This window comes from Lepidochelys olivacea, assembly GCF_965140295.1.
Source record: "Lepidochelys olivacea isolate rLepOli2 genome assembly, chromosome: 2".
In the NCBI taxonomy this organism is placed as follows: Eukaryota; Metazoa; Chordata; order Testudines; family Cheloniidae; genus Lepidochelys; species Lepidochelys olivacea.
In genome coordinates, this window is record NC_140412.1 from 268,675,544 (window position 1) to 268,702,010 (window position 26,467).

Below are 26,467 nucleotides of genomic sequence, written 5' to 3' on the forward strand. Positions count from 1 at the left end.
CGTCTTCACCTCTCCCTTGAAACTGCAAAGGTCAACAGGCTGTTAATGAAAATGACATCATAAAGAGAGGAAATATCCCCATTGGCTAATAAAGGATCTTGCTTCCCATTGGTTCATACCCAACGAATCAAAATGTAAGGTTGCCATCCTTCCTCCCTCCCTTTCCCCCACCGCCATAGCGTTGAATCCTCAATCCGAGCCTCTTTCGCTCTTCTTGCTGTTTACTGCACGGAGTGCCACTGAGCTGCAGGAATTTGCAGTCATGTCTGGGCTGGGGAAGACCAGGGAGGCACCTCAGGCAAACTCCAAGTCCCAGTTTTCTCGGGAGAAGTTTCAGTTCCCTGTGGACCATATAGAGAAGATGCTGCGTAAGGGACACTGCATCAAGCGGATCAAAGGAGGAGCACTGGTTTACCTGGCTGCCGTGATTGAGTACCTGACCGCTGAGCTCTTGGCACAGGCTGGGAACGCCACCCGGGATGACCCAAGGAGATGTATCACGCCGCAGCACCTGCGGCTTGCCATCCGCCGTAACAAGGACCTCCACAAACTACTGCTGGGCAGCGATGCTGTCTTCCAGGGGGGGATCCTACCCAACAGCCAGGCTATGCTGCTGAAGACCAAGAGCAGCAAATCCTCCAGGAGCAAGAGTCTTCGTTTGCTGGGGGAGAACACCCTCCAGGAGAAATAGGAGTGACTTGGCCCTTCCCTTTCACAGCCCCCCACGTGCTCTATTAAAAGATACAAATCCAGCACTGCTTTTCATTGCCAGGGATGGATTCATAAAAGTGTATATGGAGAAGAGAAAGGGGGCGCTGCGTGGGATGTATCTGAGCCCGGGAGGCGTGATGTCCTGAGTTCTCATCCCAGCTTTGCAGCTGGGCCTTGGGCAAGTTCCCTAATCTCTGTGTCTCTCAGCTTCCCTATCTGTAAAAGGAGGAAATCAATTTTTACCTACCGTGGACTAGTTAATACCTCCACAGCGCTTTGCACAGGAAGGGCCAGACCCCTGTCTTGTTGAAGCCAATGGGAATTTTGCCATTGGCTTCGACAGACCAGAATTTGGACCGTAAAGTCTTAGGTGCTGTATGGATAAGTGGCTTAAAGAACCATGGCTGTCGGCAGCGCATTTTGCTCTCTGTCTTTTGTGATAGTCTGGAAGCCTGATCTTTCCTCCCATAAGAGCAGCTGAATTTGCACTAAGGTGCTGGAAGGTAAAAGGCAGGAAAACAAACTTATCCTGGGACATGAAAGGCCTGGCAGGGGAGGAGAGATGCAACAATATTGGATTTCTTGGTTTGAAACCCATCTTAAAATGTCGAATTAATCATGTAGGGCCAGATCCTTGGCTGCTGTTGATCAGCATAGCTCCAAGTCTTCAATGAATGAGCTCTGCTGATTGACACCAGCTGAGATTCTGGCCCTTAGGACTTTTCATGCTGCTGTGTTATTCAGTTGCGCTGGCAGGCCTCCACTCTCTATCTAACAGGCCTCCGCTGCTTTCAAAACTTTTCTCAGAGTTTCACTTCTCCACGCTGGCTGTCTGTCCCAAATCTTCCCTGGTGGAGCCAACGGCATCAGCCCAGGGATGTTCTTTGGACCCCTAACCCTAGTCTTCCTGCAGGGGCGCCATTTTGAGGGGGCTCCTTCCCCCCTCCCCCCAAGTTTTGAACCAGAGGTCTGCTCACAGCACATGCCCTAGCCCCAGACAGAGCTTGAGTGTGGACTGTGATGAGTTCTGTGCTGCTCTCAGCTTCCCCCTTGGGACAGGGAGTTTGTTATAAACAGAGGCTGGGTGATTAAGATAACAAAAGGCTTGTCATTAAATTAAATTAAGGATTATTAGATGATACTGAAAGCACTGCCAGGCATTCCAGTTAAAAGATAGGAAACAAAGGGTAGGAATAAATGGTCAGTATTTTGTAGGGGATTGAGGTAAATAGTGGTGTCCCCCAGGGGTCTGTACTAGGACCAGGGTTGTTCAACTTATTCATACATGATCTGGAAAAAGGGGATAACAGTGAGGTGGCAAAATTTGCAGATGATACAAAATTATTCAAGATAGTTAAGTCCAAAGCTGTCTGTGAAGAGTTACAAGGGATCTCACAAAACTGGGCAACTGGGCAACAAAATGGCAGATGAAATTTAGTGTTGATAAATACAAAGTAATGCACATGGCAAAATATAATCCCAACTTTACATACAAATGCTGGGGTCTAAATTAGCTGTTACTTGTCAAGAAAAAGATCTTGGACTCATTGTGGATAGTTCTCTGCAAACATCCACTCAAGGTGCAGCGGCAGTCAAAAAAGCAAACAGAATGTTGGGAATCATTAAGAAAGGGATAATAAGGGAGAGATAATAAGACAGAAAATATCATATTGCCTCTATATAAATCCATGGTTCGCCCACATCTTGAATACTGTGTGCAGATGTGGTCGCCCCCTCTCAAAAAAGATATATTGGAATTGGAAAAGGCTCAGAAAAGGGCAACAAAAATGATTAGGGGTATGGAACGGCTTCCGTATGAGGAGAGATTAATAAGACTGGGACTTTTCACCTTGGAAAAGAGAGGAGTAAGAGAGGATATGATAGAGTTTATAAAATCCTGACTGGTGTGGAGAAAGTAAAGAAGGAATTGTTATTTACTCCTTCACATAACACAAGAACTAGGGGCCACCAAATGACATTAATAGGCAGCAGATTTAAAACAAACAAAAGGAAGTATTTCTTCACAGTCCAACCTTTTGCCAGAGAATGTTGTGATGGCCAAAACTAGAACAGGATTCAAAAACGAACTAGATAAGTTCATGCAGGACAGGTCCATCAATGGCTATTAGCCAGGCTGGGCAGGGATGGTGTCCCGAGCCTCTGTTTGTCAGAAGCTGGGAATGGGCGACAAGGGATGGATCACTTGATGATTCCCTGTTCTGTTCATTCCCTCTGGGGCACCTGGCACTGGCCACTGTCAGAAGACAGGATACTGGGCTAGATAGACCAATGGTCTTATCCAGTATGGCCGTTCTGATGTTCTTATATAGAACCCAGATGTATCTGCCCCGTGCTGTAACCCACTAGACCCCACTCCCTTCCAGAGCTGGCCTAGGGCATGCACTGTGAGCAGATCTCTGGTTCGAAACTCAATGTGGGGACAGGAGCCCACCCACCTCCTCCTAAATGGCACCCCTGCACTAGACCCCACTCCCCTTCCAGAGCGGGATAGAACCCAGGAGTCCTGATGGGGTCTCTCTTTCTCTGCAGAGTTAGTAACAAAGTAAGAGTATACATTAACATTTTAAACCTAATTGGTGTCCCTTAAGTGACTTGCCACAACAAGAACATGTTATATTAGAGCTGAGTGGGTCTAATATTTATTTAAATGTTCTTTCTTTTATATAGGAATTAGATACAGGGCTCCTGTCAGCTAATTGTTACGTTATCTGCCTCCCTTAGAGTTTTCAGGTGCCTACGTAACCCCTGGAATCACAGTTAAAGTTGCCTCCCCCCCTTCACCAAAATCTGAAATGGTGCCCTTGATTTTCCTCCTCCTCTCCCCTGAATTCACCAGAGGAAGCTTGGAGTTCCCAGCTGGGAGGTGGCAAAGCAGCCAGTGTAATGGACAGGCCGGGCTGAGCCAGGTCCTTCTCTCTCCTGGCCTAAGGGCCTTTGCAGAGACGGTGCCAGGAACTCAGGGGTGAGTGGAGAAGAGGAGCAGCGGGGCAGGCGGGATCTGGGGCTGGATGGTGGTGGGTAGGTCTGGAGGCAGAGATGTCGGGTTGTCTCTATGGGGGAGCGACAGGCAGAGGAGACCCTGCAGCTCTGCCCTTGGTGCACAGAGCCCCGTCCCTGCAGGGCCCACGCAGCGCCCCTGGCTGGGCACCTTGGGCGATAGCAATAAGAGGACGCCAGCCTCCTTCAGCAGCCCCAGCTCGGTTAACTGGCATCTGCTGGACGTGAACCTGCCCGCTTGGTGCTTGCTGGCCAGGCTGCTATTTCTACCTCTCCTCCGTTCGCTTGGGTGCGCTGCTCCCATAGGCACCTGGGCCAGGGAGGGGGTGAAAAGAAGAGGCAGAAATAAAAGGCACCCACAGCACTTTGGCCTGAGAAGGGCCTTGGCTGCCAGCAGCACCTCCGGCTTCTGGGAGTGCGGGGCGAGCTGGCCCTGCTGGGGACAGGCCTCCGAGCGCTTGACTGTGTGCAGTCAAAGGAGACGGAGGGGATGGAATAACCTGCGCCAGGCACGGGACCGGGGACCAAGGGGCACGCCCTTCCCCCATCCCCCGATGCATTGCGAGCGCAGCCAAGCACCACTCCCGTCCGTGTTCCCCACTCCTTGGCCTGCGGGACCCCACTTTTCGGGGCGCAGTGCAGGGGCCTCGCTCCGGGAAGGAGCCGTGGTCGTGATAGTGCCCAGCTCCGCAGGACCAGGAGTGGGAGAGGCTGGCAGAGGGACTCTCCCGGACTCACCAGCCCTTGAGGAAGCTGCTGGCACGCAGGCCATTCTGGGAGGTGAGATTCCTCCACCAGTTGTCCCACTGGACTGTATGCGAAGGGAGAGGCCTGGTGTCACAGGCCGGCTGGCCCATTAGGGAGAGTCGGGTCCAGGCTGTGACAGATCACCTCCCCCAGCTGATCCCGATTGGCTAGGGAGCAGGCGGCCCTGGTCAGTTACTAAACCCGGCTGGGAAGGGGTCCTGCAATGCCAACAAAGGGCGAGAGAGCTGTTAGGGCAAGGCGCTGCGGAAGGGTGGAAGGCTCTGGAGACCGGCCCCGGAAGAGGGGAGGCTCCCAGAGGAAGCCCTGAGAGAGGAGCAGAAAGAACAGGGTGCTGAGCCCACGAGGGGCCAAGGCCCTTCTGTTCATGCTGCCCCTGGGACTGTTGTCTAAGGTTGTGTCCGGCACAGAGAGAGATCAGTGCCTGGGAGTCTCCCCGGAGGAAAGGCAGGCCTGAGGCAGGGAGCGCTGGTGAGGGGTAACTAGCTAAACCCGAGTAGAAGGATGGGGTCCCGCCCAAGGCTGGGACAGAGCATCTTCTGTTGATTTTGTTATATTTGTTTGGGAACATTGGTTTCCTGGGAGGGGAACTTTGGGTGAGGGGTAAGTTGCCGCAGCATCAGACCATGTGGGAGGCAGTGGCCAACCACGGACTGAGGGAAACTGAGGCAGGGTGAGTTATGTCCCAGTGGGCAACAAGAGGGGCTGCAGAGGCTGACTCTGCCACATCTGGCCCGTGCATGTGTCTGGTTCCGGGAGGAGGAGCAGAGATGGAAGAGGCAGCGCTTCCCTGTGAGCAGAGCCTTCCCCACCAGCGGCGCGAGCTGCTCCCTCTAGCTTTCGCTGTACAATGCATGGCTCTGCTGCAGCACGGTGTGTGTGAGAGAGAGAGAGAGAGTGGGCACGGGGCCGGGGGGGGGGGGCCAGGGGCTGGAGAAACAATCATTATCATGAAACTCTTGGCAAAATCATGAGAGTTGGCAACCCTGTGAGCACCTGGGTAAGCACTGGGCAGGGAACCCAGCACGGAGTGCCAGTTAACAGTCCATGGATAGGATCAAGAGCAGCTCACACCTTTCAGAGCTAATGTTTCAGGCTCTTTGTCTGCAGCTAGCAATGAATTGTGTCGCATTAGGAAGGTTTTCTTCACAAGCAGAAGGTCAGAAGCTATTTTGTTTTAATGCTGCAGAGCAGGACACCAAGAAAGATGTAATCATAGAAATGTTGGGTTGGGAGGGACCTCGAGAGGTCAACTAGTGCAGCCCCCTGTGCTGAGGCAGGACCAAGGAAACCCAGACCATCCCTGACAGCTGTTTCTCTAACCCAGGGATTGGCAAGCTTTGGCACACGGCCCCCTGGCAGGCCGGGACGGTTTGTTTACCTGCCGCGTCTGCAGGTTCGGCCCATCGCGGCTCCCACTGGCCGTGTTTCGCCGTTTCAGGCCAATGGGGGCTGCAGGAAGCGGCGTGGGCCGAGGGATGTGCTGGCTGCCGCTTCCTGCAGCCCCATTGGCCTGGAGTGGCAAACCGCGGCCAGTGGGAGCTGTGATCGGCCGAACCTGCGGACACGGCAGGTAAACAAACCAGCCCGGTCCGCCAGGGGGCTTCCCTTGGCAGGCCGCAGACCAAAGTTTGCCAATCCCTGCTCTAACCTGTTCTTAAAAACCTCCAGTGATGGGGTTCCCAAGCCTCCCTTGGAGCCTGTTCCAACTGATCACTGTCTTCTTTAAAGACTGTTACCCGGTCCCCCCTCAGTCTTCTTTTCTCAAGACTAAACTTGCCCAGTTTTTTAGAACTTCCCTTACAGGTCAGGTTTTCTCAACCTTTTATCACTTCTGCTGCTGTCCTCTGGACTCTCTCCTACTTGTCCACATTTTTCCTAAGGTGTGGTACCCGGAATTGCACACACAACTCCAGCAGGGGCCTCCCCAGTACTGAGTAGAGTGGGACAGAAACAGGAGGTGGGTCCCAGGAAGAAATAAACATCTTCTTCATCTGTTTAGAGTGGAGACTGCACCTTAGTGCCATCTTGTGGACACTGCCTGTATCCAGCAGGAGGTGCGAAGGCGAGAGGACACCGGCTAGGGTGACACAAGGAGATGCCAGACTTTGGAGTTGCTCAGTGAGCTATTTCATCCACTATGTTCTTGGTGTAATAACTGAATACAAGCAATTCACTTGGGACTTGCTGCTTCCTCATGAATAGCCAAGGGACCACCCACATGCTGGATCCTGATGCAACAAAATACTGGACTGAATTCCAGTCCATCTACACCAGCGGTTCTCCATCTGGTTGGGCTCAGGACCCATTTGTAACCTTGACGGCCCGCCATGACCCAGTAAATAGCTTTAATGCAAAAAACATCTGGTTTACTACACATTTTGCATCCACAATATACACATTAATGTAATAAGTACTAACTAGGTACACCCTGCATACCATGGTGGTGGCTCCTGCGGTTCCTGTCCCATGGGGCTGGCTGGGCTCGGTTGGGTCCCCTCTCCCGGTGTTGTGACCTTCAGGGGTGCAGTGCTGCTCAGCTTTGGCCCTTGCTGACGGGTGGCCAGCCAGGCCATATTTGCATGACTGGTGTTGTGATCCGGTGCATGGGTCACACTGCCACGCCTTCAGATTTGGCCTGGCTGCACCCTGTCACCATGACGGAGAGGTAGCTGGGCCAAACCTGAGTGACACCACAACCTTATGCACCAGCTCAGAGCGCCCGGAGCAGGGGCCTGAGCCCAGCCAGCCCTACAGGAGCGGTCACTGTGGGGTGGTGCAGGGCAGGTTCTGCATCCTCCCCCCGCCACGCCAGGGTCTCCCTGCCAAGAAGCTGGAGTTGACCTCCTCCCCAATGCCCAGGCCTCCTATGTGACCCTTTGACACATTCTGGTGACACAATTTTAGGTCATGACCCACAGGTTGACCCCCTGAGCTAAATTACACCAAGGATGAATTTTCCCCATTGTTATTTACTTCTCTGGAAGGCAGAAGCAATGAGGTGTGAGAGGAGACAAGAATGAACGGCAGCCAATATATCTCTGCATATGCTCATTTAATTAGAATCTGAATATTACATAGCACCGGATATAGTTGTTTGATGTATTTAAGAATATAACATAAGAACAGCCATACTGGATTAAACCAATGGTCCCTCTAGCCCAGTGTCCTTTCTTCCGACAGTGGCTAATGCCAGGTGCCCCAGAGGGAATGAACAGAACAGGTAATCATCAAGTGATCCATCCCATTCCCAGCTTCTGGCAAACAGAGGCTAGGGACACCATCCCTGCCCATCCTGGCTAATAGCCTTTGCTCGACCTGTCCTCCATTTGACTTGGAATCATGTAGGCAGCCATGTAGAAATAATAATACAGTGCACTATTATGACCCTGCCCCTCTGGGATCTCGATAAACACAGTGGGGATCTCGACACCATGTCTGATCCAGCGTATCTCACGGGTTTTAATAAAAACCCTAAATAGGAAAATAAAGAGTTCAGCCCTATGAAGATGTGGGGCCAAATCTTTAGTGATGTAAAGTCAGGGCAGTGACAGGATTTACACCAGTTGAGGATCTGGGCCCTGATATCTCAAGAAGCAGCCATGTTATTCTGCAAGCCCTCAGTACATGGAATGTCTCCCATTGACTAAGTAAGGGGCTGGCAAGATTGAGCTTTTAATGAATGAAGCCCCCCTTGTGCAATGAATACAATCCCCCATTGACACCTGAGGAACCTATAGCACAGAGAGGGGAAGTGTCTTGCTCAGGGGCAGAGAGAGGACCAGACCCCAGAAGACGTGAATCTCGGTCCCTAACCACTAGACTTTATGCCCTGCTGGGTGGCTGATGTGACACACGGAGCTGCCACTCCCCAGTTTAAAGCTCCCAGGAGTGAGTTAGGGCAGGTCTACACTACAGTTACATCGGCGCAGCTCCACCGCTGTAGCACATCTGGTGAAGACGCTCTAAGCCAATGAGAGAGGCGGCAGCTATGCCGGCCCGAGAAGCTCTCCCAGCAAGATAGCACTGTCTACATGGGGGTGGGGGTGAAGGTCGGCATAGATACATCGTTCTGGGGTGTGGATTTTTCATGCCTCTGAGCGACATAGTTAGACTGAAGTAGGTATGTCGTGTAGATCAAGCCTCAGTCAATTGCAGAAGGGGAGACCAAATTACCGTATCTGCATGTTGCCCTTTAAACGTAATATGTTAACCCTTTTCTAACCGAGCTGTTGAGATGTAATGGACCCCTGCCTCATAGGTCTTCAGCAGGGTTTCCATCCCAAACCTTCAGCTCTACTGAACCAACCTCTACCACTTGAGTTAAAGGAGTAACTTCAACAGCAACAGCAGTAGTAGGCCGTTATCCTTATAGGAGCCAGCCAGTTGAGGGGGACATGACACATGCTTTGCCAGTGGATTGCATAGGCATCTCTATATGGCTGAAATTTTTATTTTCCAGCTTGGATCTACTGATGTTGCACGTTTTGGATTTTTTTCCCTTTACAGACGTGGTTCAAGGATGAACTTATCTAGAAGCACAGTGATGGAGCAGTCTGCTTAGACATTTAATAAAAGTATAACCCCAGTAAGAGTTGGAAGTTCAAACCAGACACGTTACCCGTTAGGCTACACAGTCCTTTGGTACAACTGACCCACAGTTACAGGCCCGAAAGGGAAGGTGCCCTGAATGCAACAGAAACATACTGAGACAATTCCACATTGAAAAATCCAAACCAAAGAGCAGGGCTACAAAGTAATTTCGCTGGGTCACGCTGAGACCTATGTCCATGCACAAGCCCCTACAAAGAAACCAGCCCTCACTGTGCGCTTTTGCTTCTGCAACACAAAAGCTTTTTTAAACATCTGCAATAAATAGGAAGGGCCAGGTCTTGGCACAGCAGCTGGGGCTCAGCTCTGAGCCAGGGGCTATGGGAGACCTAGGAAACTTCCACATGCCGCTCAAGCCCTAGGGCGTGGATTTCACCCGGCACAAGTAATGCAGCAGAGCACTGAGGGATGCAAGAGTCCAAAGGGAAGAAATGTTCCTCTCGGGGCCTTTCTTCCCCCAGGCTATGCCCCCTTGGCTAGCGTGTCTGTAACGCCGAGGAATTAGTCTGCGATACAAACACAGGGCCTGAGCCTGCAACCCGTCCCCATGGCAGTGCTCCCTGCTCAAGATGGCTGTAAGCAGAGGTCTACACTGACCCTTCAGAGACCTGAGTTCCAGGCCCACCTCTGCCATTAAGCTGCTGTGTGATCTCGGCCAAGTCGCTGCACCACTTTGTGCCTTTGTCGCCTTGCAGCCCTGCAGCTGTCTTGGCTAGACTGCCAGGTCTCTGGGCAGCAAATCTCTCTCACTGTGTGTTTGTGCAGAACTCGATATGAGGGGCCTCCAGAGGTTACTATAATGACAATAATATGAATGAAAAACGTCACCCCATTGACTTTAAGGGGCTGAATTCTGATCTGGCTCATGCGAGTGTCAGTCAGCAGGAGTATTTCCACCGGGATCAGGAGGGGCACTGGTTTCAGTGGGACAGCTGGCTTGAGCAAGGGTCATGGCAGCTGGATCAGGCTGCTTATTTTAAAAATCAAACCTAAAAAATAGTGCTTGATTCTTACAATGATCACCAGGGATCCTAGGAATCCACTTGCCGTGGAAAAACGCGGGATTTGCGTTGTTACAGAGAATCTTGTTTTTTACATTTTCTGAAAAAATTAAAACATATATTAACTATTAACTAGATTTTACTGAAAGTACCAGTGTCACGTATTCAGTGCGCGCAGCCTCCCCCTCTTGTGGTTGATTTTTGAATGTGCTTTAAATGTACATAGCTAAACACATTCCAACAAACTGCTTCTGGTGTACAGAGCTTCGTGTTTAAATGCATCTCAAATTTCACTTCAGCCTCCAGCCGTGAGTAATTAAGTTATGAAAAGAGGCCACAAACCTGAAAACCACCCCTAACCCCGTGTCCCTGAGTTTGGCAAGGACAAATGTCATGTGGATGGCACTGTGCTGTGTGGTACTGTACACAGCAAGGCTGTAGACTACGTGAGAAGGCAGACAGTTGTAGACACACGGAAAGCGCTAAACATAACCTGAATTTTAATCGTGGGAAAACATGGATTTTTTTTTTATTGGAGAATTTTGGAGTTTGTTTATCACTGACAACTAGGATCCCTGATGATCACCAATGAAAGGCAAGCCGCTACCAACTTTGGCCTATCAGAGACATGCTTAGCATAGGAAATCACTGTGACATCATCTCTAGGGTGACGATAAATGTTGGCTGTATAATGGTGTAGTGGAGCGGTCACCGTGCTCCGGTTTGGAAGGGGTTAAAAACAGCCCTGGGAGAGGGCTGCCCCAGGGAGCCAATCATGAGCGGGTTGGAGGCAGCCAATCAGGGCCCGTCTGGGCCAGTATAAGAAAGGCTCCTGGGCAGAAGGAGGTGAGTCTTGTTCCAGTAGTGGAGCAAGAAGGACCTAGTTGCTGGGTAGGGACAGGGGTAGCTTGGACAGAGCAGTGCTGGGGAAGGGCAGGCTGAGCTGGGGAGCTCTGGCCTGGCGACCTCCCAGTCTGAGGCCTTGCAGCAAAGGCCTGAGGACGTACTAGGGCTGCAGGAAGGCAGCCAGGGCAAGAAAAAGCAGCAGGTCCAACCACCCCCTTGCCAGTGATGAGTGGCCATTTCAGACTTCAGTGTGCCCCTGAGAGAAGGGGCTAGATGACAATTGGCAGTAGTCACTGAGATGAGGTGGGCTCAGGAGAGTGGGTTTCCCTGGGTGAGGGGCAGCTCCCCAAGGTAAGGGGCACCGTGGTCCAGGATGGACATGGGGCCTATATGTGGTGGAGATAAAGGGACTACAGAGAGGCAGGTAAGGGCAGGGAAATTGGCCAGAAGAGGGCGCTCCTGAGCTGGATGAGCTAATTCCTGGACTGACCAGCAGGAGGCACTGTGTCAGTGAGTGCCCCGACCTGTTACAAATGGCAACCACTCTATGGAATACAGCACCTGCCAGTTTCAAAGCTTTTTATGGCCAATAACTAAACAATGTGTAGGAATAGATTTGCAAAGTCCTCTCTCCACCACTCAGATCCTCAGCTGTTGAAGCCAGTAGAGCTAATCTGATAGACACCAGCAAGGATCTTCAGACCACGACCTGCATGCATGTAACATTTAATGTACAGTGTTGGTACTACATAAATAATACAATCAAATAACAATAGTTAATAACCAAGCAAACCATCTATGATGTACTGTATGATTAGTTACTTCACTGAGAAACAAACTATTTAAAAAAGAAAAGGAGGACTTGTGGCACCTTAGAGGCTAACCAATTTATTTGAGCATGAGCCTTCGTGAGCTACAGCTCACTTCATCGGATGCATACTGTGGAAAATACAGAAGATGTTTTTATACACACCAAACCATGAAAAAATGGGTGTTTATCACTACAAAAGGTTTTCTCTCCCCCCACCCCACTTTCCTGCTGGTAATAGCTTATCTAAAGTGATCACTCTCCTTACAATGTGTATGATAATCAAGGTGGGCCATTTCCAGCACAAATCCAGTTTTCTCCCCATGCCCCCCCCCCACACAAACCCACTCTCCTGTTGGTGTCCCCTGAATAGATATGTGGGCACAGTTGGCAACCATCATGGGGCCTAATCACATCAGCCACACTATCAGAGGCTCATTCACCTGCACATTTACCAATGTGATCTATGCCATCATGTGCCAGCAATGCCCCTCTGCCATGTACCTTGGTCAAACTGGACAGTCTCTACATAAAAGAATAAATGGACACAAATCAGATGTCAAGAATTATAACATTCATAAACCAGTCGGAGAACACTTCAATCTCTTTGGTCACTCGATTACAGACATGAAAGTTGTGATATTACAACAGAAAAACTTCAAAACCAGACTCCAGCGAGAGACTGCTGAATTGCAATTCATTTGCAAATTGGATACAATTAACTTAGGCTTGAATAGAGACTGGGAGTGGCTAAGTCATTATGCAAGGTAACCTATTTTCCCTTGTTTTTTCCCCCACTGTTCCTCAGACGTTCTTATTAAACCCTGGATTTGTGCTGGAAGTGGCCCACCTTGGTTATCGTGCGCATTGTAAGGATCCGATGAAGTGAGCTGTAGCTCACGAAAGCTTATGCTCAAATAAATTGGTTAGTCTCTAAGGTGCCACAAGTACTCCTTTTCTTTTTGCCAATTGTAAGGAGAGTGATCGCTTTGGATAAGCTATTACCAACAGGAGAGTGGGTTTGTGGGTGGGGGGCGTGGGGAGAAAACCTGGATTTGTGCTGGAAATGGCCCACCTTGATTATCATACACATTGTAAGGAGAGTGATCACTTTAGATAAGCTATTACCAGCAGAAGAGTGGGGTGGGGGGAGAGAAAACCTTTTGTAGTGATAAACACCCATTTTTTCATGGTTTGTGTGTATAAAAACATCTTCTGTATTTTCCATAGTATGCATCCAATGAAGTGAGCTGTAGCTCATGAAAGCTTATGCTCAAATAAATTGGTTAGTCTCTAAGGTGCCACAAGTACTCCTTTTCTTTTTGCGAATACAGACTAACACGGCTGTTACTCTGAAAACTATTTAAATACTTTCATTGAACACAAAGCAAGACTCTGATCCCGTAAATATTCACGACAGGAGGAGAACTGCCTACATGATAGAAAGCATCACTCCAGATACTAAGTGTTTGAAGGATAAAGTCACATTTTTGGTTGATGATGATAATTAAGTAGTGAAAACATAACAGTTGATCTGATGCCAAGACAAGAAAGTATCCTCAAGTAATAGGATTTGAATTCACCACCTTTGCAAGCCCCGAAATCCAGTCCCATTCTGGTGTGAGTGGTGGCAACTCCCAGCAATTTCAATGGGAGTTTTGTCTGCTTATGTCCAGGAAGAATTTGATCCAGAGACCTTGTCCACTCAGCTACACAGCCTGTTCTTGCCCTGTATCTGAACTGACATGGTGAAGTTAGCGACAAGGAGGCTTTGGCATTGTTCCCTGAATGCACTACTTGATTTCATTTATCCGTAGGTATTGCTGTCTCACTCATCGCCAGGGGCGGAGTGACTCAGGGCATTGAGCCTTCATTTTACATGTAGGAGGTAAAACTCTGAACCTTTCTCCCTTTAATCTGTTTTCTGACACTGGTAGCTGATGATGTGTGAGAACGGCGTCGTTACAACCTGGTTGCATGGGGAAATGCTAGTTTAAGCAGGTGTCTTCTTACAGCATCCTTTCGAGGTAGTGAGATGTGTGTATCGAGCTGATGTGCTGGTGAAGTGGTTGTCACAAGCGTGGGCTTTTCACCAAGAACCTTGTTCTTCTGCTGCCACAAGATGAAATCTGGGCTCTGTCACCCTCAGCGTCCCCGCTGAGTGTAGGAAGGATAGCGGGGAATGGAGAAGACAGGTGGTCCCAGAGGTCTCTGGACTCTCGCCCATTCAGGGCAAGCACCTAGAAATGGACCCATTGTTTGACTGATGCCAGACAGTTTTGCTTAGAAGATGCAGCTCCTTGGTAAGCCCAGATAGAGAAGGTTGCAACACATTCTTGGGTCTCTGTGGCTGGGTCCACATCAGAAAGGAATGAGCATAATTGTTTGGCTAATGGGAAGTAGCAGCTGGCTTTTCTGATCGCCGCAGCTAGCTGAAACTCAAGAGCAATGAGAAACCAAGCAGGATTCTGCTGTGAGTGGCAGGGTAAACGTACTCTGTCAGTGAAGGGCCAGGTCACCTTTGCAAACAGTTCCTCAAAACACTTCCCCTGTCCACTTGCATCACCTCTGTGCCTTGTCTGGATTGAGCGTTAGCCGGCTGCTCCTTGCCCAGCTCTCCATTCCGGCGTAATGGAAGTCACAGCATTCCTGTCAGATGAGAAGGTGATGTAGAGGTGGGAGCCATCCATGGCTAAGAGGAATTGAAACACCAGGCCCCAGTCCCATGAGCATTCCAATCACAGAACTGTCTTCGGAGTCAACCAGACTCCCGGGCACGGAGCACTTACAGAATCATACCCAAATTATAACCCAACCCCTGGGCAATAAGGACTGCAGAGTTCAAACCAAGGCCTCCGTGCAGGCAGCAAGACATGGAAGTTACACTACAGGAAGCAAAACATAAAGCAGACCAAAAAAAGCCAATGAGTCAAAGACCATGAAGAATTTTCCTATCTTTGAACTACACGTTGTGCTTTAAAAAGGCATCTATTAACACGGGGAAGGCTTTTTTATATGGTACATAATGGAAATAATTAGATCAGTGCATAAATAAAAAGGAAACAGCATTCATTAAAGAGGTGAGTCAGATCACGTGTGAGGAGCGCAGAGAGGAATACCAGCCTGAGAGGCAGTTTTACAAGTTTGAGGCCACTGTGTTAAGTTTATCCAGACAGATCAGAAGAAAATATAACTTCCTCTTTGGGCTAAAGAAGACACCAATTTAAATCCAGTTGATACTGTTAATTTAAAACAATGGTTCTGAAAAGAGTCTCTCAGTTAATGGGTTATGTGTGGGGACCACACTGGAGAGAAGGCTATCAGAACACATGGTTTCATGATCTTAGCCATGTCATAGCATATATATTTCCACATAATCAGGGCAGTGTCCTCCTTTACTGATGTTTTTGAAAGAACGGGTTTATATATATGAAGTAGTTGGGATAAGTTTAATCAATTCAGCATCCAGGAAATAACTATTATTGGGATAGTTTTGACATTATTTCTTACTCACCACTGAAAGAGCATCAGGCATAATGGCTTTTGATCGCCCACGCACCAGGATGTGATTAAACCTGCCACACAGAAATAGAACTGCCTCTGGGAGAAGACCAGGGAAAGGGCTCAGCATTACGCACTGGCCTTTGCTGTTATTGGTCAACAGCAGGGCCGGCCCACAACATGTTGGCACCTGAGGCGGGGAGCTCAAAATGACGCCCCTATGCCCCCTCACTTGGGCCAAAACTTTGAAACTCTGGGTCCTAGTGGTGCCGCCCCGCCCCCAGTCTGGCACCTGAGGTGGCTGCCTCAGATTGCCTCATGGTATGGCCAGCCCTGGTCAACAGCCAGATTTACAAAAGCATTTTGGTGTCTAGAGATGCAGCTAAGCGCATACAAAAAATTTTAAAAGCTCCTAAGCAGGTTAGGCGCCTCCAGCCAGATCCTCCAAGTATAACTCCCACTGGGAGTTAGGTGCATAACTACTTTTGAGGACCTGGGCCAGAGATACCACTGAGAGTCAAGGGGAGTGGGGTGCCTGACTCACTAGGTGCTGTTGTCAATCTCACTAGCACCTATCGGCATCTTTACGCACCTAAACACCTTTGTGAACCTGGCCCCAAATAATTTCTTTGAGGAACAGTTTTCAACAGCTGAATGAACGCTTCAAAAAGTTACTTCTTTGATTCATTGCTCAACAAGAACCAGATCATATATTTGCTGAATATTATTTGACCAGCTGTTCTTCATACCCCATTAATCATTCTCCACCCCTTCCAGCCCTCCATGTTCCCACTGGCTAGTTGAGGGTACTGATGAGGGGTCTACCCCCATCTTACAGTCTTCCTGAGAGTCAGTCAAGCTCAGAAGGTTCATCATCAGACATTTGGAAAACCCAAGGTTTGAATCAGCCCTGCGTCTTCCAAATCTGCCCCCTCTTCTCCTGGGGGAACACTCTGCTATTCAACATGGTTCCTGCTTTGCCAGATGTTTCCTGGACTTCTCAACAATTACATGGTGTTTCCCAATCTGCTGATTGTTAACCGGAAGACAGGTTTGAAATATCCACCCTCTCCTGACAAGGGAGATTCAAGGAGCCATTTAAAACCTTTCTCGGATGTGTTTGGAAATCTCAAGCTGTCCCCACTTGAAAGCCCTAGTTCCTCCCTTGTTTGCTCCCTGGTAGGCAAGAAGATATTTACTGATGGATCCATACCCAGCACCACCCTTGGTCTGCACGTCAGCCCCCCATTGGCATCAGCTGGAATGCCAGACAGAGCTGGATGGGAGGGCATCGCCCTGGGCACATTCACTCAGTCGCTGACCCATGTGGATCCTCTGATGAGCGATCAGACTCGTCTTCTGGCTGAAGCTCTTCCCGCAGTGGGTGCACTGGAATGGCCGCTCCCCAGTATGGATCCGCTCGTGCGACACGAGCTCGCACTTTTGGCTGAAGCTCTTCCCGCAGTGGGCACACTGGAATGGTCGCTCCCCGGTGTGGATCCGCTGGTGTTTCACCAGGTTGGCGCGCTGGCTGAAGCTCTTCCCGCACTGGGTGCAGGGGAAGGGACTCTCGCCGGTGTGGATGCGCTCGTGCTTCACGAGGTTTGACTTCTGGCTGAAGATCTTCCCGCATTGGGCACAGGTATAGGGGCTCTCCCCAGTGTGGGTGATCTGGTGAGCCACCAGCTCATACCTCTGGGAGAAGCTCCTCTCGCACTGGCCGCACTGGTAGGGCCGCTCCCCCGTGTGCGCACGCTGGTGCTTCACCAGGTTAGATTTGCGCACAAAGCTCTTGTCACAGTCGGCGCATGGGTAGGGCCGCTCCCCCGTGTGCAGGCGCTGGTGGGAGATGAGCTCATAGGTGCGGGAGAACCGCTTGCCGCACTGGGAGCATTGGTGAGGCCGCTCGCCCGTGTGGGTGCTCTGGTGTGAGGCCACGCCTGACTTATGCCGGAACCTCTTCCCGCACTGGGCACACTGGTGGGGCCGCTCGCCCGTGTGGGTCTTCCGGTGCGAGAGCAGGCCCGACTTGTGGCCGAAGCGTTTCCCACACGCCTCGCACTGGTGCGGCCGCTCCCCTGTGTGGGTCCTGTGGTGCGACACCAGGCCGGACTTGTGCACGAAGCTCTTCCCACACTGGGCGCACTGGAAGGGCTTCTCGCCCGTGTGGATCTTCTGGTGCTTGGCCAGGTTGGATTTGCGGATGAAGTTTTTCCCGCACTCACAGCACTGGTACGGGCGTTCCCCAGTGTGGATTCTCTGATGGAGGGTCAGGTTGATATGCTGGGTAAAGCCCCTCCCACACTCACTGCACCGGTAGGGCCGCTCGCCGGTGTGGATACGCTGGTGGATGGTCAGGTTGACGTGCTGACTGAAGCCCTTCCCGCACTCAGCACACTTATATGGCCGCTCCCCGGTGTGAGTCCTGAGGTGCTGAACCAGCTCCGATCTCCAGGTGAAGCTTTTCCAGCACTCATCGCACTTGTGTGGTCTCGCCCTTTTCTTGGGTCCCTGATTCCCACTGGGCTGCATGCAGTGGCTGTTCCCTCTTCCACCTTCAACAAGCTGCCCCAGCCAGCCGCCTTCCTCGCTGCTTGGCTCTGGGACGCAGGCGATCCGAGTGCTGCAGATCTTTGCCTTCTCTGAGCCTTTGGCCAAGCCGATTCCAGTCGGAAGCTCAGGGGCTTCCAACTTTTCAGCACATTCCTCCTCATTTTTCTTCTTGCTTCTCTGCCTGGGCCAGTCCCCTGCTGGACGGAGAAAAGAGTCCAGGCATTATTTATGGATGGGGTGGTGGTAACGAGTCATAGATTTTAAGGCCAGAAGGGATCATTCCGATCTTTCAGTCTGACCTCCTACAGAACACAAGCCAGAGAATTTCACCCAGTGATTTCTACATCCAGACCAAAACTTCTGGGCCAGCTAACGCATGCTTTTTAGCATGACATCCAGTCTTGATTTAAAGCCTTCAAGTGATGGTGAAGTGAGCACATCCCTAGGTTAGTTATTCCAATAGCTAATTACCCTGCCTGTTACAAAATGTGTGACCTATTTATAACCTGAATTTCCCTTGCTTCACCTACCATTCGGCCTTTGTCTGCTAGGTTAAAGAGGCATCTACTATCAAAAATCTCCTCTCCATGGAGGTACTCAGAGATTGTGATCTAGGCATCTCTTAACTGTCTCTTGGATAAACTGAAGGAAAATCCTAGACTCACATGTATCCTTGGAGTAGCTCCACTGACTTCCCTGAACATCAGGAATGAGTCTGGCCCACAATGTTTTGAGAGTGATAAGAACATAAGAACGGCCACACTGGGTCAGACCAAAGGCCCATCTAGCCCAGTATCCTGTCTTCTGACAGTGGCCAATGCCAGGTGCCCCAGAGGGAACGCACAGAACAGGTAATCATCAAGTGATCCATCCCCTGTCGCTCATTCCCAGCTTCTGGCAAACAGAGGCCAGGGACACCATCCCTGTCCATCCTGGCTATTAGCCATTGATGGATCTGTCCTTCAAGAACTTATCTAGTTCTTTTTTGAATCCTGTTGTAGTCTTGGCCTTCACAACATCCTCTAGCAATGAATTCCACAGACTGACTGTGCGTTGTGTGAAAAAATACTTCCTTTTGTTTATTTCAAAACTGCTGCCTATGAATTTCATTTGGTGGCCCCTAGTTCTTGTGTTATGGGAAGGAGTAAATAACACTTCCTTATTTACTTTCTCCACACCAGTCAGAATTTTATAGACCTCTGTCATATCCCCCCTTAGTTGTCTCTTTTCCAAGCTGAAAAGTCCCAGTCTTATTAATCTCTCCTCATACGGAAGCTGTTCCATACCCCTAATCATTTTTGTTGCCCTTTTCTGAACTTTTTCCAATTCCAATATAACTTTTTTGAGATGGGGCGACCACATCTGCACACCGTATTCCAGATGTTTGCGTACCATGGATTTATATGGAGGCAATATGATATTTTCTGTCTTATTAACTATCCCTTATTATCCCTTCCTAATGATTCCCAACATTCTGTTCACTTTGACTGCTGCTGCACCTTGAGTGGATGTTTGCAGAGAACTATCCACAATGACTCCAAGATCTCTTTCTTGAGCGGTAACAGCTAATTTAGACCCCATCATTTTATATGTAGAGTTGGGATTATGTTGTGCAATGTGCATTACTTTGCATTTATCAACACTGAATTTCATCTGCCATTTTGTTGCCCAGGCCCCCAGTTCTGAGAGATCGTTTTGTAGCTCTTCGCAGTCTGCCTGGGACTTAACTATCTTGAGTAGTTTTGTATCATCTGCAAATTTTTCCACCTCACTGTTTATCCCTTTTGCAAGATCATTTATGAATATGTTGAACAGGACTGGGCCTAGTACAGACCCCTGGGGGTGGGGGGGTATCACTATTTACCTTTCTCAATTCTGAAAACTGACCATTTATTCCTACCCTTTGTTTCCTGTCTTTTAACCAGTTACTGAGCCATGAGAGAACCTTCCCTCTTATCCCATGACGGCTTACTTCGCTTAAGAGCCTTTGTCAAAGAGGGACCTTGTCAAAGGCTTTTTGGAAATCTAAGTACATTGTATCCACTGGATCCCCCTTGTCCACGTGCTTGTTGACCCTCTCAAAGTCGTGCATAGTAACAGCAGAAGGTGGATTTTTTAGCAACAATCTTAAAGCGATTTCGAAATGGTGAAATTTACCCTGTGCAGGGGGCCAGCATGTGGCTGAGGCACAACGTAAGTCCCACTCAAGCCAGCATATGCTTTCCCAAATCCTAGAGATGTCAGGCTGGAAGGGACCTCAAGAAGTCATCTAGTCCAGCCCCCACGCTGAGGCAGAACCAAGTAGACCCAGACTATCCCTGACAGGTGTTTGTCCAACCTGATCTCAAAAACCTCCAATGATGGGGATTCCACAACCTCCCGAGGTCACTGTTCCAGGGCTGAGCCATCCTCAGAAAGTTTTTCCTAATATCTAATCTAAATCTCCCTGGCTACAAATGCAGCCTATTACCACTTGTCCTACCCTCAATGGACAAAGAGAACCGCTGATCATGGTTCTCTTTATAACAGCTTTTTACATATGTGAAGACTGTTATCAGGTCCATCCCCCTTCCCCTGCCCCCATCTTCTCAGGACTAAACACGTCAATTTTTTCAACCTTTCCCCGTAGGTCAGGTTTTCTAAACCTTTCATCATTTTGTCGCTCTCCTGGACCCACTCCAGTTTTCCCACATCTCTTAAATTGTGGTGCCCAAAACTGGACACAGAACTCCAGCTGGGGCCTCACCAGTGCTGAGCAAAGCGGGATGTGGTGTAGCCGCGTTGGTCCCAGGATATTAGAGAGACAAGGTGGGTGAGATAATATCTTTTACTGGACCAACTTCTTGTCTCTGTCACCAACAGAAGTTAGTCCAATAAAATATATTACCTCACCCACCCTGTGTCCCTCATATTCAATTCAGTCTGATCCAGTCCAACCTCCAGATCCTTTTCAACAATACTACTGCCTAGCCAGTTATTCCCCGTGTTGTAGCTGTGCATTTGATTTTTCCTTCCTAAGTGTAGTACTTGGCACTTGTCTTTACTGAATTTCCTCTTGTTGATTTCAGCCAATTCTCCGATTTGTCAAGGTTGTTTTGATTTCTAATCCTGTCCTCCAAAGTGCTTGCAACCCCTCCCAGCTTGGTGTCATCTGTACATTTCACACTCTACACTCCATTATCCAGTCATTAATGAAAATACTGACTTGTACCAGATCCAGGACTGACACCTGCAGGACCCCACTAGAGACACCCTCCCAGTTTGATAGCGAACCATTGATAACTACTCTGAGTACGGTCTTTCAACCAGTTGTGCACCCACCTTAGAGTAATTTCATCTAGACCACATTTCCCTAATTTGCTAATGAAAATGTCACATGGGATGTCCCAAAAGCCTTTATAAAGTCAAGATATATCACATCTACTGCTTCCCCCCATCTACTAGGCAGATTTCCCTATCAAAGAAGGAAATTAGACTGGTTTGGCATGATATGTTCTTGCCTAATCCATGTTGGCTATTATTTATCATCTTCACCACCTCTAGAGGCTTACAGATTGATGGGTTTAATAATTTATTCCGGTATCTTTCCAGGTATCGAAATTAGTCTGACTGGTCTATAATTCCTTGGATCCTCCTTTTTCCCCATTTTAAATATCGGCTATATGTTCACCCTTCTCCAGTCCTCTAGGACCCCACCCGTCCCCCCTGAGTCCTCAAAAATAATCACCAATGGTTCAGAGATTGCTTCAGCTACTTCCTTAAGTACCCTGGGGTGAATTTCATCAAGCTCAGCTGACTGGAATACATCTCACTTATCTAAATATTCTTTAACCTGTTCTTTCCCTCTTCCTGCTTGTGTTCCTGTCCCCTGTTGTTAATATTAATTGTGTTAAACATCTGGTCATTATTAACCTTTTCGGTGAAGACTGAAGCAAAACCTTCCCCATTAAGTACTGGACCCACACTCTCCTTTGTGTTCTGTGACTGCTGATGTATTTATTTATTAATACATTAATTAATTAATTAATTAATTAATTAATTAATGCCTAATGCCTTCATGTCCCTTGCTAGTTAGAACTCATTTTGTTCCTTAGCCTTTCTGGTTTTGTCCCTGCATGCGGGTGCTGTCTTTTTAGAGTCATCCTCAGCAATTTGTCCATGTTTCCTCTTCCTGTGCAAGTCCTGTTTGATTTTCAGGTCATTAAAGATCTCCTGAGGCAGCTATATTGGACTCTGAGCACCGATTTGAGAACTTTGAAACATCCCATTCAAGTTATTTATGTGTCAGGATTATTACTGCTTTTCAAAAAACATTTAACGGAAAAACTGCTCACAGCCCTGGCAGCAAGCTGATACACCAGGGACTGAGTGCGCATATGTGGCATCACAGAACAGCACGACCCAGGAGTGTGATTCTTGGCCCTGACTTGGGCTGGTGTACTGCACCGGCTTCGGAGTGAGGGAAATAAACACGGCTGGGAAAGAGAAACTCAAACAATTGAGCAATGAGCAATTTCCCAAAATGAGCAATTTCCCAAATAGGCTACTCTTAGTAAACTGACAAGAGATGTAGTGTTTTCCTGCAAACTCCCACAGTCTGTTTTTTTGCCCACCCCATCCCACCCGCAACAAAGTACGTTTTACCCCCTCCTTCTGTTATGGCAGGGTGTTCTGTAGTAGGCCTGGATTTAGGGGCAGGTGACCCAGGCGACAGCCTGGAGTGCTAGGCCTGAGCGGCGCTGGGCTCGGGGTGCTGTTTTTGTTGTTAGCCTCTTATATGACAGGGAGAAATCATGCGTACAAATCGTGCATCAAATCTAAAATGGCAGCCCCCTAGTTACTTCCTCCACTTTCAGAAACAAAAAGTTCTCCCTAGCACATTCCAAGCTGTTAGGAGAGTCTGTGCCCTGCCATATTGCCTTGCCAACAGCTGTCTGGGGAGTTAAAGTCCCCCGTTACCATTGGGATTTGTCCTTTGGATGCTTTTGCTATTTGTTCTAAAAATACCTCCTCCTCCCGATTTGCTGGTCTATAGCAGTCCACTCCCCTACCATGAGCGGGACACGTCTGGTCCTTTAGCCATGTGATGGGCGAATTTCTCTCCCTCCATTCGGGGAAACTGAGAAATGACCTGCTTCTGCTTGTGACTCATTCCACTGATAAGAGAGCAGCACTGAGGGCCGAACGCGCCTGTCTGCTTTCCAGTGTCCTGCTTTGCTGCGGAGCGGTTCCAAGAACGAGGCTTCCTGTTTTACCAAGTGGGGCTCAGACAGGAAGCCTCTGTGGGGGTTGGGTAGGTGCCGGAGGCTCACATCAGTGACCGCAGCATTAGAAAGGGTTGTGCTTCCCACATGCAAGGGGTTAGAGGGTCAAGGCTGGAGCAGCACGGGGTGCAGCGTCACTCGGGGGTGGTCATCTGTTACTGACCCTCAGGAGCACGCTGTCTTTCCCCAAGGATGCCACGCCAGGGGTCGGAACCATAACTGGGATCAATCAGTATAGCTCTATTGACCTCAATGGAACTACAGACCTTTGCATCAGCTGATGATCTGGGCCACTGCATGCTTAGTAGGCAAGACTTATCCTAGGACTGGGAGCTCCCTGGAGCACGGACTAGCTTTTTAAAGCCAGTGTATACAGCACCTGGCACAGTGGGGCTCTGATCCTGGATTGGTTGCCCCTAGGGGTTACTGTAAAACAAATAATGAATAATAATAGACTAAAGACAGCCCAGGGATTTCAATGATCCTGCTGCACCCAGTAAAACAACGAAGGCTGATCCTTACCCAGAGAAATCAGATTTGCATAATTCTCCCTCATCACCTCCTGGTACAGCTCCTTCTGCCACTCCGCCAGCATCTCCCACTCCTCCCGGGAGAAATAGATGGCGACATCATCGAACGTCACCGGCACCTGCAATAACAAGCACCAAACGCTCAGCACCTGCTGCTTCAGTCACCACCTGTCCCTGGCAGTTGTGGGGTTCCAGCCCAGCCTACCGACCTCTCTAGGCCCCTTCATATCCTCCTCTGTCTTCCCTGGCGTTGAAAAGGCTTCCCATTGCAATGCCATTGGTGCATGCAGTTTGTGGGCCTCTCCCCTCTTTTTCCAGATCATGAAACACGCCGTAACTAAAACCCAGCCTAAAATCAAGCCCAGCAAAACCCTCCTGGGTATCTCTCTCCAGCTTCACCTGGCGTTGTGACTCAGTCCCCTTAATTTCCGTTTATAACCCCACCCCACTGCACCCCCTATTTCCAAGCCATACCTCCGTGGCCAAACCAGTTCCAATTAGTGGTAAACTTAAGTTTTCATGACACCCTGCACTTAGGCTCCCTTAGCGTCTAATTTCACTGCTGCCAGTGAGCTCCTGACAGCCGCTACTTTTGTGAATTCATCCAAATAAAAGCAATAACATTTGTCTGGCGTGATTGGTTCTTTATTAGCCCTCGCTGCCTATTGCTCATGGTTCCACCAGCCTCCAGTTGCTTACAGGGTTTTTAACGCTTAATATTCCTTCCATTGAGGAAAGGTAGTGTCATCCAGTGGAGAGAGAACTGGACTGAAATGAAGGAGATTTGGGGTCTATTCCTGGCAACACGCTGCGTGACCTTGGGCAAAACACCTCCTGTCTGTTTCCCCTCCCCAGCAGTGTCTATTTAGACTGTAACCTCTGGTGGAGGGGACCATCTCTTACCACATGTCTTTACAGTGCCTAGCGCAATGGGGCTCAGATCTTGACGTCAGTCTCTAGGCTACCATCAATATCTATCCATATAGCAGTAGACATTGCTAGAGATTAAAGTGTGACAAACCACACAGCGATTGCTAAGCTTTCTCTCTTTTTCAATGCACCAAGATCTACCTTCTTCCTGTCTGCTCAGGCCTCTAGAGTCATTAGCGAATTCCTTTCAAGCCTTACAATGCATGTTATCTGGATGAGCTGCTTTGTATATATTCTGGTTCTCTGCATGTATCCCGTCTCCTGCTGTCCATCGACAGCTCCAGCCTCCAGCCTCGGCGACCACACCTCCTCTTTGGTAATTTTCTGACCGATGGCCAGATTTAAGCAGCACGTTATTAGGCGAGCCATTGTGGAGCCCTCATTGATTTCATCCCCTGCATTCACGCCCGGCCTTACCTTTTCCGACAGCATTTTTTTGTTACCCCAAATCACCATAATTTTCAAAGTCCTTCTTCTTCCTCTTAGCTGCTGTGATGAGGTGTCCTACTCAGATGGGTCCAGGCCATTCTGAAGTGCAGGATGGCTTGGAAGTCCCCCCTCTGCTTGGCACGAGAGGTGCTGGGAGACAACTAGATGCAGGCAACATATTTTTGGCAAATAGTGAATTTTCTGGAAAAGGCATTTTTCCAGGGCACCGAAATGATTCGTGGATGTGAGTCGAATTCAATTAATAGTTTTGGACAAAAACCCAAAACGAACAAACATTTCAGAAACGGCGGAACATTTTGAAGCGTTTGGCGAGTTCGTTCTGAAATGACTATTTCCAAACCAAATCTTGTTTCCAATCGACATTTGAAATCTTTAGTTGGACCCAGATGAAATTTCTCTGTTTTTCATTTTGCTGAGAATTTTTTTAAAAATTCAGCTTTGGTATGAAGCCAATGAGATTTTTTTCTGGCTGTTTCGGTTTGGGCACCGACCCAAAAACCCAGTTACTAACTCAGCTCCAGAGAAAAACCCCAGACAGCTGCCGCAAGGTCATCCTTTCTCCTGCCCTTATCTTTTGATTTCACAGACGGATTATTCCTATCTGGTCCCTTTTCTGTTTCCAATCTTTTTGGTTCACATGGACCCAGTGAACTGTAATTCTCCCAGGTGCAATGCACACCTACTGACCACTCCCTCCCCAGTGTCTCGCAAATTCTTCTGATATTCTCTCTTGCACTGAGTATGCACCAATCTTCTGCCTCGGTGCACTGTGCCTCCCATGCAAAACTCATACCACATCCTAATGCAATATGCTTATGAAGTGTGCTCCCCTCCTGCCAGTGGCTGATTTGCATAGAGGATAATAGCCTTCTATTGCTACCATGTAATAGTGCTGCCCCTTCCACTCAAGTGGTGGCCTCTCCTATTTTGGTTCTGAAGCACCTAGGTTCAAATCCTGCTGGTAGCTTTAGAACTGTTCCATTATTGGTCCCTTAAGGAGTTTTTCACATAAACAAACATATGCCCCCCGCCCCCCCCCCAATTGAATAAATCGAGTTCTTTCCCCCCCATAGGCTAGGAAGGAAGACATTGTTACTGTTACTTCTTTGGTTAAAACCCTTGGGAGAGGGCTCAGATGCTGTGGATAGGAGCCCTATCTGTAGCTAGCCAGCCAGTCTGCGTGTGCCTCCAGGGTCCGACGCTCCGGGCACTCCGGACCTGTCTGCACGCATCCCTGATGTACCTGGTGCAGAGGGGAACGGCCCCGGCTGCCAGGAAGCGCGGCGCATCGCCCCCCACCCGCCTCCGCGGCCACACCGGGGAAGTTGATTGTAAAATGCCCTACCTGAGCCGAGGCCCCTCCAGGCATTGTCCTGGTGCCCCGCGGACGGAGAAAGGCTTGGCTGGCAGATGGCAAAGCGGCCAGGGCTGCTCAGCCGCAGACAGCCGCGCTCCGGCTCCGGCTCCGGCCGGCTCCGG

The 26,467-nt window shown here is 49.2% G+C and overlaps 1 protein-coding gene and 1 pseudogene across 4 annotated transcripts; one reads left to right on the top strand and one right to left on the bottom strand.

Moving 5' to 3' along the window:
* The first annotated feature begins 179 nt into the window (after nt 1-179).
* LOC311515504 (histone H2A pseudogene) lies at nt 180-715 on the top strand (annotated as a pseudogene). The gene has a single exon. The product of its transcript is annotated as a histone H2A pseudogene (transcript).
* A 12,298-nt stretch (nt 716-13,013) lies between these two features.
* LOC311515497 (uncharacterized protein) lies at nt 13,014-26,456 on the bottom strand. 3 transcript variants are annotated; one of them, XM_084618605.1, is made up of 3 exons: nt 26,334-26,456; nt 23,601-23,727; nt 13,014-18,008 (listed from the first exon to the last, which is right to left on the bottom strand). In XM_084618605.1, exons 1-3 carry the CDS (start codon nt 26,355-26,357, stop codon nt 16,516-16,518), a joined length of 1,644 nt encoding a protein of 547 aa, XP_084474731.1. In that variant the 5' UTR covers nt 26,358-26,456; the 3' UTR covers nt 13,014-16,515. The 3 variants fall into 3 exon arrangements, with proteins under 3 accessions (XP_084474731.1, XP_084474730.1, XP_084474732.1); XM_084618604.1 differs by having other exon boundaries at nt 13,014-18,011; XM_084618606.1 differs by having other exon boundaries at nt 13,014-18,011; nt 23,601-25,128; nt 26,334-26,416.
* Between the last annotated feature and the right edge of the window lie 11 nt (nt 26,457-26,467).

Excerpts from the sequence above, each read along its gene's own strand:
- LOC311515497 (XM_084618604.1), bottom strand. The coding sequence starts at position 26,357 with ATGCCTGGAGGGGCCTCGGCTCAG. Across the intron at positions 23,728-26,333 it reads CTGGAGGGGCCTCGGCTCAG|GTGCCGGTGACGTTCGATGA; the intron begins GTAGGGCATTTT and ends TTGTTATTGCAG. Across the intron at positions 18,012-23,600 it reads TGCAAATCTGATTTCTCTGG|CAGGGGACTGGCCCAGGCAG; the intron begins GTAAGGATCAGC and ends TTCTCCGTCCAG.